This window comes from Amphibalanus amphitrite, unplaced genomic scaffold (assembly GCF_019059575.1).
Source record: "Amphibalanus amphitrite isolate SeventyFive unplaced genomic scaffold, NRLGWU_Aamphi_draft 001808F_arrow, whole genome shotgun sequence".
NCBI lineage: Eukaryota > Metazoa > Arthropoda > Thecostraca > Balanomorpha > Balanidae > Amphibalanus > Amphibalanus amphitrite.
The window spans coordinates 19,314-33,953 of NW_024883301.1; the positions used below are offsets into that span (position 1 = coordinate 19,314).

At 44.9% G+C, this 14,640-nt stretch overlaps 1 protein-coding gene across 1 annotated transcript in view; it reads left to right on the top strand.

Annotated features, from left to right (window-relative positions):
* LOC122375275 (DDB1- and CUL4-associated factor 10-like) overlaps positions 1-14,640 on the top strand; it is a 17,109-nt gene continuing 2,469 nt past the window's right edge. The window contains exons 1-7 of the mRNA XM_043354563.1: positions 1-174; positions 11,230-11,371; positions 11,909-11,986; positions 12,252-12,365; positions 12,549-12,752; positions 13,166-13,337; positions 13,673-13,796. Of these exons, the coding sequence (XP_043210498.1) occupies positions 11,256-11,371; positions 11,909-11,986; positions 12,252-12,365; positions 12,549-12,752; positions 13,166-13,337; positions 13,673-13,796 (808 nt within the window). The 5' untranslated portion in view covers positions 1-174; positions 11,230-11,255. The remainder of the gene's footprint in view (positions 175-11,229; positions 11,372-11,908; positions 11,987-12,251; positions 12,366-12,548; positions 12,753-13,165; positions 13,338-13,672; positions 13,797-14,640) is intronic.

Sequence of the window (14,640 nt, forward strand, 5' to 3'; positions counted from 1 at the left end):
GCAGTTGCATTTCAAAGTTGGGCTGTGTATTTCTGACTTTTCATTTTCCAAAGTTGGGTCGAAGAAAAAGAAGGCCTTTAAACTTGAAATGCAGCATTGCGTGCCTTGCCTTTCGAGATGAGGATTTGTATTTGTTATTCTAATAGCATATAAGTGACAGGGCAAGGTTGTAAGGTGAGATTGGATTACCTATCGCATTCGCAGCCCACAAGGGTTAAGGTCTAGCTACACTATGCGGGATCCTACGTCCGTGATCTGCGTGTTTGCGGGTTTTGCAGAAAATCGGTACGCAGGTCAAGTTCAGCTGATAGGAAATACACAGGGTCAGCTACACGGGTCACGCAGATTCAGTCAAGGAAATCCCGGACGTTCAGTACAGGAAATGCCGGATAGTCAGGACGGTCAGGATGTTCCGTACCAATGTAAAGTTCAAAGCTACGAACTTTTTTGCAGAATCTGCGAGTTTGAGTGATATGAGACAGTTGTTGGCGCACTGCGCACTTGGTGGCGCACCGTATGAACCCAAGTGACGTAATTAATAATTGTTTCTTTAATTTTTTTGTGTTTTTGATGTTTTATTAACAAAATAAAATATTTATCAATAAAATAGTATTGAAGGTAGCAAATTAAAGCGTTTGTTGCGAAACCATTTATTAGTTGTTATTATTACGTCAGCTTATAATAACTCACGGAAATTCTGGAAACTCGCAGAAAGCGATGTCAAGGGAGTCTCGCAATCACGGATCTGCAGATCACGCACGTAATTTCCTGGACGACCACTGCTAGTGTAGCTTAAGCTTTATGGTGCTGTTGCCTACTATTTTAACTTTTGGTTTTGCTGTTCATCATATTGATCCTAGTTTTGGCATAAATTGCTTTTAACTTAAAGGGACCCTCCCACCTTCAAAAAAGTTAATGAATTGGCATGAAAGTGATGTCGCTCGGTTCAGAAAGAGCAAACACGAATATCTACCAAATTTCATCGAAAAATATTCACCGGTTTTCAAGATATTAGACTTTTACTTTTGTTTACTTTTTGGGATCTCCGCTGTTCCTAGCGACTTTATTTGAAAGTGCGGCATTTGTTGCGCGCAAAGCAGCATATACCACCGCGTGCTACAAAACGTTTTAGTCAAACATTTAAAAATCGTTAGATATCTGCGCTGACGTCACACATTCAGAGGGGTAGGTATTCCTATGCATTAGCCCCTCTGAATCAAAATGCTGCAATTTTGAAATTCAATATTTCCGATTTAAGGCATTTCTCGATGTTGTGAGTGCCGAAACCGGTAATTGTGAGCCAGGGACCCCATTTTGGCTATCTCAACTCAAATCTAATGTTAAGGTGGGAGGGTCCCTTTAAAGGTAGTGTGCCACTCTTACCTGGTACTCTTACCTGGTGGGGCTCCTTCTGCTTCGCAGCCGGTAGTAAGGACTGGAGCAGGAGGAACCCGGATAGGATCAGGACACGCCAGTCACAGTCTCCCCACGATGATGTCCTATAGATATGGCCAGATGACTGGAAAGTGTGTGTCCTCGTGGTATATGCCATTGGAAAACAACACTTATCGGTATGTTTGCACAAATATCGCGAGTCAGATGTAGTCGTACAATGTGTTACCTAGTGCCTGTGCGAGAAGTCGTTTGAAAGACGACAGATCTGAAGCGGCCACCACGGCCTCTGGCAAACTATTCCAGATAGCCACCCGACGATGCGAAAACGAGCGCTGCCGCACGTTCGAAACAGCACGTGCTACATGCAGCTTGAAGCAGTGACCACGAGTTCCACCTCGGGGAGGCTGATGGAAAATGTCCTCAGGGGTTATTGTGCTCTTCCCATGGAAAATCTTCCGGTACTGTATCAGATCGGCGCGAATTAGTCGGCCTTGCACAGAGAAAAGGTCAAGTTCCTTCAGCCTCTCCGCATAAGTCATGTCATGCATCCCTTCAATGTGTTTTGTCCATCTGCGCTGTACCCTTTCTAGTTTACGCACATCCTCAGCATATTCGGTGTACCACAGACAAGACGCATACTCAAGCACAGGCCTTACATGCGTCCTGAGAAAGAACAACATGAATGCGGGTGATCGACAAACTGTAGCCTTTTTAAAATTGTGACACAGTCCACCGGCCTTATGCACTACAGTGGCTATATGTAGATGAAATTTTAACGAATCATCGACCAACACTCCTAGGTCGCGCTGCGAGTGATGGATCGGAAGTGGTGTACCGTCTAACGTGTACAACGGCTGAGATTGGCTACAGAACTTCCGGGAAAATCTCAACACCGCACACTTAGCCTTGTTCATGCGCAAGCCCCAGGACAGAGAGGTCTTATACAGCACGTCAATATCTTGTTGCAGTGTCGGATCTGTCTGGGGATACAACGCCACAGAGTTGCGCGCAACAGAAGCATACAATTTAAGGTCATCGGCAAACATCTTAAAAGTACAGGAAAGCTTTGAGCACACAAAATTAATATATATCAAAAACAACAGCGGACCTAACACGGAACCCTGTGGAACACCACTGCACACGTCTCTGCACCTTTGAAAGATTTCCCGTTTTATTTTTCCTAGGATAAGAAGCTTCTGTTTTTACCTAATATCGCAAAAAAAAAATCAAAAATGGGCCTGGAATAGTGCCTTTTTCGCCTAAAAGTTTATCGGTTTTTAGATATGTATAACAACTGTAGTGGGCTCACCTGCAAACAGGCGTCGGGCAACAATCGCGAATGCGGCGCGCTTGTGACAATAAGCAAAGGTCATTATAGTGTTACGACCATACGACGTACGGGAATGAGTTATCAGCTGTCTAATCGTAGACAACACAATGTCGAGCCTTAAACTGTAAGCCTGTATTGGTATTGTTTCTTAAATTTGGCTGTCGAACATTAATTTGTGGTTTGAAATATGATTTTATGTAAAATAATTGATATGAAACAGCCGTCTCTTAAGTTATGACCCCATTACACCACACGCAAGTGGCAGAAATGACAATGATCAGCTGACGCATTTTTCTTGGCCGAAGTCAGAGCGCGCGGCCCGACGCACCACGCGTATTTGGAAATTCCGACCTCGACGAGCATCAGAAGCCACCTAACAGGCGTGTTCGAAACCGCAGGAGATGATGATGAACGGGTTTATCGAAACTTGATTGGATGAGCCTATCGGTAATAGCGATTTTAGTGTGTGCATTTATTGTTCATAGTGGTGTGAAATGTGGTTGGGGTACGACCGACAACCCGTCGGGGCGAATTTCGCACTGGGGTACTCAAAATTTGAAGAATTTAAGACGTTTCCATAAGTTTTGAAGGTATGGATAAGTTCTAAAAATCCGGTTCTCCTTATCCGGGTCATTAACTCCATATGGTCCAAGAAAGCTGGCACACTACCTTTAACCCGCGCCCCAGTGGCGGTCTCTGCCAACTTCGCCCTAGTGGGGGGGGGGGGGGCATATGTTACCACCCACCTCTAACTAAAAAACTAAGAGGGCTAGAAAGACGCGGTAAAAAGCAGTCGATAGCTGGGGCATTCCACGATAGATCGTACCAGGCCCGTCACCCTCATCTCTCAGATTTTAATGAAAATCCGTCCTAGGGGTAATCATAGGCCCCAAAGACGTCTGGAAAAATATCAGGCTTCTCAGATCAAAACTTTTTGAGTTATATTGCATTACATTCTTTTAACTTCGGTTTATAACGGTGAGTTTGATGGCCTATAACTCAAGAACGGGTTAAGCTACCAACAAACAGTAAACAACACTAAGCTTGCGATGAATCAAAAATTAATATTACCATTTAAAAATTCCAAAGAAAAATTTTTATTGTTGAGCAAAAACCTTAATCTTTTTTCATTTGCCTCTAATGACCTTTGGGACCAAAATTTTTCAAATTTTTATTTTTCAAAATAAACTTCATGTCATTGCAAATCGACATGCAAAAATTAGAAAGGTGTTCTTTCTATAAAATCCTCATTTTCCCGCAAACAAAATGGGTTTCGGTGGGGTTGATACGACCCCAGCACGCCGTTTCGCTTCTAATAGAGCTAGAGCCTCGCGGAAAAAACGAGCGTGTGTGCCGCAACAAGTCGCAGCGATTGGTACCCGATTTTAAGGTCTCAATTTAACCGGTAGCGTCTGAGGTCAGGTCAAGTGACTGAAGTTACGGGTTCGGTTTTTAGTAAATAACTTCGCAAAAAATGGCCGCAGAGCCGCGATTTTGGCATCATTGTGTTCGCCTAGCTCAGGTGCATCGAATGGTATACTTTTTGCTAGGGTGAGGTCAACTTAAGTAGTTGACCTCGGATCAAGGTCAAGTCAGAGCCCCTCAGGTCACGAAGCTGGGCAAAGGGTATCATATGGCATATCATTCGATTCGGAAGGTCTTCCCGAGTCCATTGGTGGCTTTCCTGACTCTCTAGCTCCATTTGATCGGGAGTTGTTGACGAAAAACTCGTACGACCCTAGCGACGTCATAAATGACGTCACGCAAGGTTACCAATGCAAAAGAAAAGCATTGGACTTTGCAAGAAGTGCATGAAATCACGATACCATGTACGTGGGATAGTTTTAGATCATTCTCGGCGCCAAGATAACAGTTTTTATATTTCCCCATTGACTTATAACAGTGATGTCACGTGACCGACCTGACTTCACGTAACCTTAAAAATTCCCAGATATACAAGTTGTGAGACCTCTGGAGGACACCATGTATGCGTCCTGTAGCTTTCATCTCGGACAGCTATGGTTGTTGGCGTCCAAAACAATGTCAGAACCAAACAGCCTTTTTCACCCTCGCGCTTATAGGAAAGAGGGTTGGATGAACCTTCTCTTCACTTTTTTCAGATGACTCAGACTTCAATTGAAATTTCAGTAACCCGTGATGTCACTAGGCAGCTTTACCACGCCATTTGTAAGCTCCTCTCCCGGAATCACTATTCGAAACCGTTATCGTGACGTAAAATAAATACATTTATAGAAAGAACACCTGGGGTATTCCACGTCAAATCGAACAAAAATCGGCTGTTTTGCACCTTACCATCAGCGATTTCATTATAAATTTGTGAGCGAGTTCCTGTGTGGCCCCGGACATTACATTGATGTTTTTTGCACATTCTGACCACAGGTCTTCTAAATATAGGGCATCAAATTTGTACAAAATGTTGCATCTTTATATTTTTGAACGACCATAACTTTGGTTGTACTTGTTTGATTTGAATGAAATAAACCTTACTGTTTATGTAATTTCTTAAGCATTTGTTAAGAGTTGCACCTACTTAAATATATGACCTTGAAATTTGCTTAACTCTGTACTTAAGCACAAATATTGAAATAGCAAAAAACACGTCACCTTCGATTTGGCTCATTTTCATATATTTTATTGCCTACCATATTCTTAACAACCTGTGAAAAAATTAGAGTGGGCCATTCATAAGTTTTGAAGAAAATTGCACATATGCAAACGTATGTTTGCACGCGCAGTGGAGGGGGAAGAGCGAATTTCGCCCACCCCTCCTGTTTTTCGCCAATATCTCATAAGATTAATGCGAAATTAATTATGGCTACCTGTCAAGAATTGAATTGGACATCTCATCGTGCAAGCAATAAGAAAATCGGTTCACAACTGTTCTAGTAATAGCGGTGTAAAGTGAACATCCTGTCGCCGCAGCGACGCGGCGACTCGGCAGCCGGCGCCGACCGCTACGCGCCGCCTGAATTGTAGACTGTGCCGGGATGGAGCGGAACGGTTCCGTCTTTACATCGCGCTCCCTACCGCTGATTACGTTCGATTCGCGTCAAATTTTGTGAGAAGACTAAGAAATGTACAGGCAATCTTCTGGTGAAAGAATTTTGAAAATCGGTTGGTAAACAATTGAAATATGAACGTGTAAACACAAAATTGTGATTGCTGCGTTTCCCGCATCGGCCGAGCCGCCTCAGCCGACGACATGTTACTCTTAGCAGGCCTCTAACTGCCATATTTATTATTGGATTAACTAGAAATTTCCCATACATACTAAAAAATGTATGTTCTTTCGTATAGTGAAGATCAAATGACGTGAAGATATCGTTGCGTGATAATGTTTTCGTTGAATTCACTTCATGATGCATTTCCACACGGCTCAAAATTCACCGCAAATTACCGTTTGCCTGAGACACTTTTACTATGGAACGTGAATGCTTGACTACGATGACTATGCATTTCCATTCTCGCAGAGTTTGGGATATCACTTATCAGCAATCATTCATTTCAGAAAGTGTACACAAGCAAGCATGTCTTGACTCTGTCTTTCAAGGTCACGCGCGGTTGCGTGATGTTGATGCATGAAAACGGCGTTTGCCGCGAAAGTTATGAATGGCCCAGTCCAATTTTTTCACAGATGGTTAGGAACATTGTGACGGACATAATATGTAAAAATTACCCAAATCGAAGGTGACGTGTTTTTTGCTATTTAAATTTCTATGTTTTAATTCAAGGTCAAATGCATTTCAAGGTCACTTCAATTTAATTTTATAATTAAAAATCAAAGCCTTATCAATTGCCTATACGACCCTGTTAATATCATTTTGATACCAGAAAAGGAACCAGAGTTATAGCCATTTAAAAAATTGATGTGTGACATTTTTCGCTATATTCGATGACCTATATCTCAGCGATACGTTATCAAATTTCGAAAATATTATACGTAACTCAGTTTTGAACCATGCCCAGTCTGCCTACAAATTTTCAGAAAAATCGAAGGGGATGACGGATTTCGGTGTTTGATTTGACGTGGAATGCCCCACCTTCCTAATTTTTTGCATATTTGTTAACAATGAGCCAAATATTTTTTTTTTAAAGAAATAAAAATTCAAAAAAATTTGGTGCCAAAGTCCAAAAAACACAAATGAAAGAAAACTTAATATGTCATATATCAAAAATGGCGTATTTTTCGAAATTTCAAAAACACATATTAATCTCTGTTTCATGGCAAGTTCAATGTTGTATAACATTTGGCATTTGAATAATCCGTCTTAGAGTTACAGCCCGCCAAACTTAGCGCTGCAAAGCAAGATCCAAAAAATGTTATACACCATAACTCAAAAAATACTTATCTGATAAGCCTGAAATTGTTACAGGTGGATTCAGAGCCCCTGATTACCCCTAAGACCAATTCTCGTCAAATTCCGAGAGATGAGGGTGTCAAATTGGAAAAAAGTGGTACGATCTATCGGGGAATGCCCCAGCTCTCAATGCGTACGTTTGAAAGTATTTCAGTCATTTTTCATCTTAGAGCAATATTGGGGTCACCAGAGGTCATCAAAGGTCAAAATTTGCCAATTGTCATTATATTTTTCAGAAAACATGCCGTTATCTCAGGAACTATGGTAGCTAGAAAAACGCATGGAACAACAATCGATAGCTTTTGAACTCTTCTTTTGATAAGGTCATCATCAAAATTGACCTCAGGTCAACGGTTTAGCCTCCAGAGGGCAAAAACTCCAAAAATAGCTGTTTTTACTAAGTGTTTTTCGACAGTAACTTAACGACAGTGACTACAAAAAGCCACGACATTTCTGTTGCCAGAATCGTGTTCCTCTCGCCGAGACGCGTCGCATGAACTATAACTTGACCTTGAAAGGTCAACTTGAAAATTTGACCTCAGGTCAAGGTCATGACCTGACCGGAAAAGGTCATGTTGCATATCAGTCGATGCGTCTCAACAAGACAAACACAATGAGACCATCCCCAGCGTCCTATCTCTTTCCAATCGCGAGTTGTTGGCAAAAATATGTTTGTAGCCTCAAATGACCTCGGATGACCTTTCTAGAGGCTATCAGCAAAAATGACACCAAGGTCATCACGGATGGTCCAAATCATTGTGATTCTGAAACATAAGCGTCGCCAGAGATTTTCGGTTGGGGGGGGGGGGGCAAAATCAACTTTTGTGTTAAAACTTGCCTTTCCCCAGTCTTTACTCACTCGTTTTACATATCATTCGACGCGCAATGGTGCGAGGAATCCGATGGTGACAAAGGTTTCCTTCTAGCTATGACATGTAATTTTTTTTACAGAAAAATTCAAAATTTTGAAATTTCATGACAAAAACGACTGGTAGAATTATAGTATATAGTGGCTGCGATTGCCGACACACTGCAGAGGGCCCCTGTGCATAGGCTCGACGCTCATGATCATTACCCAGAAAAAGGTGAAAAACGATCCATTTAATCGGATCACCCTGCTAAAACCTCCATTCACGCATGCATGCAGAGGTTTTACGTGAAATGCATAGGACTTATCCCAGCCGCCGATCGTAGCTAAGCTGGGCATTCGGCGGAGAGTGAATGTCGGAAGTGTGAATCGGAAGTAATTCATCTTTGCTCCAGTGAGAGGAAGTGTTTTGTCTACTCGAGTGTGAACAAAAGTTTCTCGTTTTTCGTGTGAAGGGAAGCGCTGCAAACGCGAACAAAAGCTATTAAACGGAACCAAAAGTTACGCACGGCATAGCGGCAAGGGATCCCTTAGAGATAGGTTTGGGACTTCCAGGCCATTTCAGGCCACTCAGGGCCAGTGCCGACTCTTAGAAGCATGCTTAGGATCCCGGAGATCGGCGTGGGTCACCTCAAATATTTACGTGTACGTGGTGCTTTAGGGCTTTCCGAGCCCAAGGTGGGGCCCTCCGAAGCCAGTGTGGGCGGCGGGCGCTAAGAGACTAGGCCCCGGGTGAGCCTGGCCCTGGAGCCCTCGGATAACAGTGTGAACCCTCGGGGTCTGTGTCGAATCCCTAAGAACCCTACGTAGGGACATAATAAACATGTGTTGCGGACCTCAGAGGGACACGTGAGCTGTGACCCCTCAGATGCCGGCTTGGGGTTAGCAAAGTATGTCGCCTCAAAAGTTTGGCTGAACTAACAGAGGCCAGTTAAGGTTCTGAGAAATGTTCGAAGGCTCAAAGATCCCTGTATGGGCCCTCAGAGAACATGGATACCAGTGGGACTTTCAGAGGCCGGTTTGGGCCCTCTGAAAGCTTCTTTAGGGCTCAGTGGAGCTCCTTAGGAGCCTTTGTTTAAAGCAAGCTCATGAGCCCTGCGACACTTGTACGGTACTTAAGCCTTTCGCAGACATTTGACGAGAGTTGAGAAAGGCCCCGAAGATTTCGTTTCACGCTTTGAACGAAAATTGTGTCAGCACTCCAAAACTTATGAAAATCAGCTGTACAATGTAATAAAGAACGAACTAGGAACATGGAATGAATCACAGCATTGACATTTCCGAGTCTGGACTCGGAGTCTTGAAGATTTTGGCGACTGCGAGTCAGACTCTGGTTTGAACTGCTTGCTCCAACCGAGTCTGACCTCACAGGCATTCTCAGAAAGGTACCCTCATTTTTTCCCGACTCCAAAATCTCATCGGATCTGTATCGATCTCAGGGGGTGCCCGGTCCGAGGTTGGGGGGGGGGGGGGGGGCAAGCTGCCCCGCTTGCCCCCCCGTGGCGACGCTAATGTTCTGAAATATTTGGACTGTTCCTATGCGTACACACGGATCTAGAGGCATTTTCATTTTTCTCCATTGACTTGTAATGGAAAGGTCACGCCACTGACCTGACCTTAGGTCACGGATATAAAAAAATCCGAGATATACGAATTGTAGGCGCCCATAACACCATGCAATCCACCAAGTTTAAAACCTTTCTGACAAACACTGCAGGCTGGACATGATTGCAAACTTTTTTAGGCTTGGTCGATTAACTTGACCTGGTAACCTGACCTGACATGACCTGTGGTCAAAAATTTCACACATTGTCCAAAATTGATGTACCCAAAGCTACCCGAAGCGGCGCGGCGCTACGCGCCGCGGTTTTTTTATTCACACGCATAAAACGCGACAGGGTGGTAACATATGCCCCCCCCCCCACTGGGGCGAAGGTTAAATGAGCACTTAAAGAAATTTAATATCATTTACTATTTGTATGCAAACTTTTTGCAATTTTTGATGCCTGCTCTGTGCTCAAAGATTATGAAACACTGGTGGTCATGACTAGCGTATGCCATGCTGGTAGACGCGAGTTCATAGTTGGCATAAGCATGTACAGAGGTACAGAGGTCTATGGCATAAGTATTTCGCTGTTGGGGCCTGTCTGGCATCCTGCTTGATCTATACCTGGCGATTCAGAATCCCTCTCATTATATTGAATGATCATGCTATCCAAATGTTGCTGACAAGGAATGTGCTGATTGTTTGTTTTTTTTTTTGTGATTCTAATATTAGCAAAATGATCCAAAAATTCAGTTTTAATGAAATTAAGATAGACAAAAATACACAAGATTCTGTTCCCATGCTTGCAGATGACTGTAAATGTCTAATTCAGACAGAGAAGATCAAAATGTATAATGGAACATTTAGTTTTAGGTGATAGCAAAAGTAGGTTTGCTTTGCAAAGTTTTCCAGGTCAAGTTTTTGCTACCAGCTGTATTGCTGAAGCTAAGGTCAAATAATTTTCCAAGGTGAAATTTTGCTTGTTTTTGAATATCTTATCTACAGATGATGGGTAAAAGTGCAGCCACTACCATGAATAAATCAAGCTGAGGTCACCTGAGGCTGACGTGATCAAACCTGATCTGTTCTAGCCAAGCTTGAAGGCTGAGTGAAGCCTAAGCCTAGCCTTCTGCCAGAGGCAGGTGCTAGGTGTAAGATACTAGGTATTGTAGGGTTAGGTAAGCATAAGACCAGGTTAGGTTATGTCAGTTGCATTTAGTAGTAGAAAGTTTGGATAGGCTGGGACTTGGGTAAAATCAGTTTAGGATGGGCAAGACATGGTTTTGTTGCAATAGGATAATGTTGTACAGTGGATATTGCATAACCACCATACACCATATTTTATGGAAGACCAAGCTAACTCCTTCCGGGGCTTCTGTTCTGCCACTCATGTTCAGTTGGTGTTACCAGTCACCAATGAGTTCAAAGTTTGCCCACAGCCACAATATATGACTGCCTTCAATATACAATATACATGATGCAAGTGTTAAATGATGCTTTGTGTTTCTCAACAACTATGTGTTGTGCATTTTGATACATGTTCCCTTTGAAGGTATATTTGACATTTCTGAATAATTCGAACATTTGACCACAATTGCCTATGTCCCATTTCCCATCTGTATCGTTACTCAATAAACAAACAACAAATCATCATCCCCGAACGACAGCGCACCAACATCTTTGAGCCTAACACATCTGTCTTTGGCCATAGGCCGGCGGAGGGCCGTGTGAGGGAGGATGCCCAAGTTTCCGCGCGCCACCGGCCGGGTGACGCTCTACCCGTACGACCGGCAGTACGGCTGGAGGCCCACGCTCGGCGACCAGGACGCCATCTCGTCCCGGCTCTACTCGCGGTGAGACCGGCTGCGCTAGCTACCCACGCTGACTGAATTACACAGACGCTGACTGGGATGGCTGCGCTTGCGCCAGGTCACCAATGTTGGAATGCATCCACATAGACACATGTCATAAGGAAACATTTGCATTGGACTTTGCTTGCATGCGTTTCACTCGCATAGCAATATAGGTAATGCTTTCTTAACCTGATCATGCGATTCATTTATGTCTGCTTTTTTCGTGAACTCCGGACACGGCTAGCTGCATCGCTCTTCCTTAGTAATAATCACACTAGGGCCTAGCAAACGTGTCTGCCTATATACGGTAAAGACTTAATTTTTTATTGTAAGTGCATACCCCAGTGTTTGCCAACCTTCACTGGACGAACTCTTAGTACAGAACTTGACCTTGAGGGACTCGCGATTGGAAACAGACATCCAAGCTTTTCGGTTGTGACTTGTGACACCCGTCGCCTGACACACTGGTACAGCTCATGGTCGTCTTTTAGGTAGGGTGAGCTGGTTTTATGTCTTCAGCGAAGTTTTCCTTCTCAGTGTGGCACCTGTGGCGACATATGAAGATTTCAAGGGATCTGGTGGAGCCGTCTTTAACTTGGAATTCTCCAAGGATGGGTTCGTTTTACTTTTTTTCTTTACTTTGCGGAAATTTTTTGTCATTATATATGAACAAATGTCCCGGACGTAATCGTCCTACCTTTATTTATACAGGTGGCCTCTGTAAAGAACGTGCTGTTGTTGCGTCGTGGACCATACATGTTACACTCGAAAGTCGCTAAACTACCGGTCCGGTGGTCAGCGTTACTCACCGCTAACGTGGTCTTTTCCCTAATCCCTACTAACACCCAGTGTTCTCCCCACCCGCTTGCGGCGCGTGCAGGAAGGTGCTGGTGGCGGCCTGCGAGCGGCGCTGTGTGCTTCTGTTCGACACGCTCACGCGCCGGAACGTGCACACCGTGGAGGAAGCGCATCAGGGATACGTCAACTGCGTCAAGTGAGTAATCGACCGACTTCGTCCTTTTGCGATCCAGCTTTTTACAGATTGTGTTAACTTTATAACTGTGGGCGCTGAGGATCTCAGGCAGTCTGAAAGTCCAAAACCCCAAATCATCGTCATCATTTCTGTGGAACTTGTTTGTCGTCTCGCTTTTTCAATAGCCTTCCGATTGTTGCGCAGGTTCCTGGACTGTCGCATGTTCGCCTCGTGCTCGGACGATAAGACGGTGGCCATCTGGGACGTGCGCAATCTGCGCCAGAAGGTGCACTGTCTGGAGGCGCACAGCAACTGGGTGAAGAACATCGAGTACCTGCCGCACAAGAGCCTGCTGGTCACGTCCGGCTTCGACGGCAGCATCTACACCTGGAATCTGAACAACGTCGGGTGCGTGATCGGTCGGCAGATTACGTTACCTATGTCGATGGTTTAGTTGACACTTGCACTTAAGTCCACCTGGCTTGTAAGCGTTATCTCGCATTCAATATCACCTGGAGTTCGCTCATTTCTTGCTTAATCAGATTCCATGTTAGAGTTATTTGCTTGCTACCACGATGCAGACCTGCTGTATTTTCCCCAAAACCCTGTTCCTTGTCCCAGCTGCTACGGACATGAACGTCAGTTGTATTAAGTTTCCATTCTCCAAACTTATTCGTGGCCTGTTCTCTGTTCGGCTCTTTCCTCTTCTCACCTCTCTGACTCTCCCTTTCTACCCTGAATCTCCCTTTCTGCCCTGACTCTCCCTTTCTACCCTGACTCTCCCTTTCTGCCCTGACTCTCCCTCTCTCGGTATGCGGCAGAGGCTCGGAGCAGCGGACGCAAAACACACGGGTACTGCACACCAACGGCCTGATGCGCACCAGTCTGACACCCGACTTCAGCAAGCTGGTGATCTGCACTAACAACGGCTACCTGATGGTGGTGCACGACGTCGACTTCGACACCATGCAGGAAGACCTGCGGGGCTTCAAGGTCAGTCTGGTGACAATCGGCAGCCGGTATTCTCCGACGCTCTTTTTTGCGCCTCTGTGTTCTTTTCTGAGCCACATTTAACGTGCGGTTCTTTTTGTCACGTTTTGTCTTAGCGACTGGCTATATGAATCCGTTCAGCGCACGAAATACGGAGAACAGCACACCAAACAGGCAAACCCTGCGTCTAATCTGGAAGCGAGCGCTGACCCTGGTCTGCGGCTGTGTTTACGTTAACTCGCTCCGGAGGTATAATTGTGCCATTGTTTGTTCTGTTCCCCGTCCTGGCCTGTCTATATTCGGCTCTCTGACACACGCCCGCTCCCCTCTGTCGCCAGCCGAGCCTGTATAAACTGATGCAGATCAGTAAGACGCCGTTCCCTGCGGCTGCCCGCTACACGCACCTGTTTGATACGTCTCGACGGCGCAACCGGATCGAGTTCATCACAGACTTTCCCGAAGGTGGGTCGGGCTGCTAGCGTCCTCTCTACAGTGAAGTCTCTTGGTAGCTGGCGGTATCATCCGTCTCTTCACGGCTCAGGTCGAACGGTATCACGGTGCCATGAGTGCCGCAACAGTACGGGGTGGTTTGATTTGAACCGACGGTCTCGTCGGCTGGAGAGGTCGCTAGTCGGGGACCAGGGACAATGACCCGGGAGTTGGGCGTCCTTGCTCGGTTATCACAACCTTCGAGTGTTTTGGCGCAGGAGGTCTGGAAGAATATGCTAGTAGATGAGGGGAATCATTTCAAACGAACAGACGTCGATGCCCTCTGTCGTGCATGGCGAGACCTGCAGTTCGCATCCCGCCTTTCAGAGGACGCTAGCAAACCAATTTTAGCCAGTGCTTCGACGAACTGCGAGAGTCGCAGCTGTTTGTGCTATTGACAGCGGCGCGTCTTGGCCCTGCCGTGAGCATTTTTCAACCAGCAGATTTTCTTATTTCCTCTTAGGTCTGCGTTATATCTGTAGGCACTGAAGCTAAAATGAAGCTGTTTTTCGTACCTGACGGGCACTCGCTGGCCCCACTGCTCTGCCAGCGTGGATTTTTTTTTTGTGAACTTTGCAACGCTATTTTTGCGAAATTCCGACACTACCTATTCGCTATTTGCCAGAATTTGACAAGGTTGCAACTGGCCGTATAGAGTGAAGTTGCACTACACGTATCTTCTTTGAGGCATACGAAATCTTCTCGTTGCTGCCGCTAGCTTATGGACGTTTATTTGTTTGTCTTCCTGACCTTAAAACTCTAAAGGTTTAATTCATATTCGACCTATTTCTAATTATTGGTGAATCATGGTTAGCGT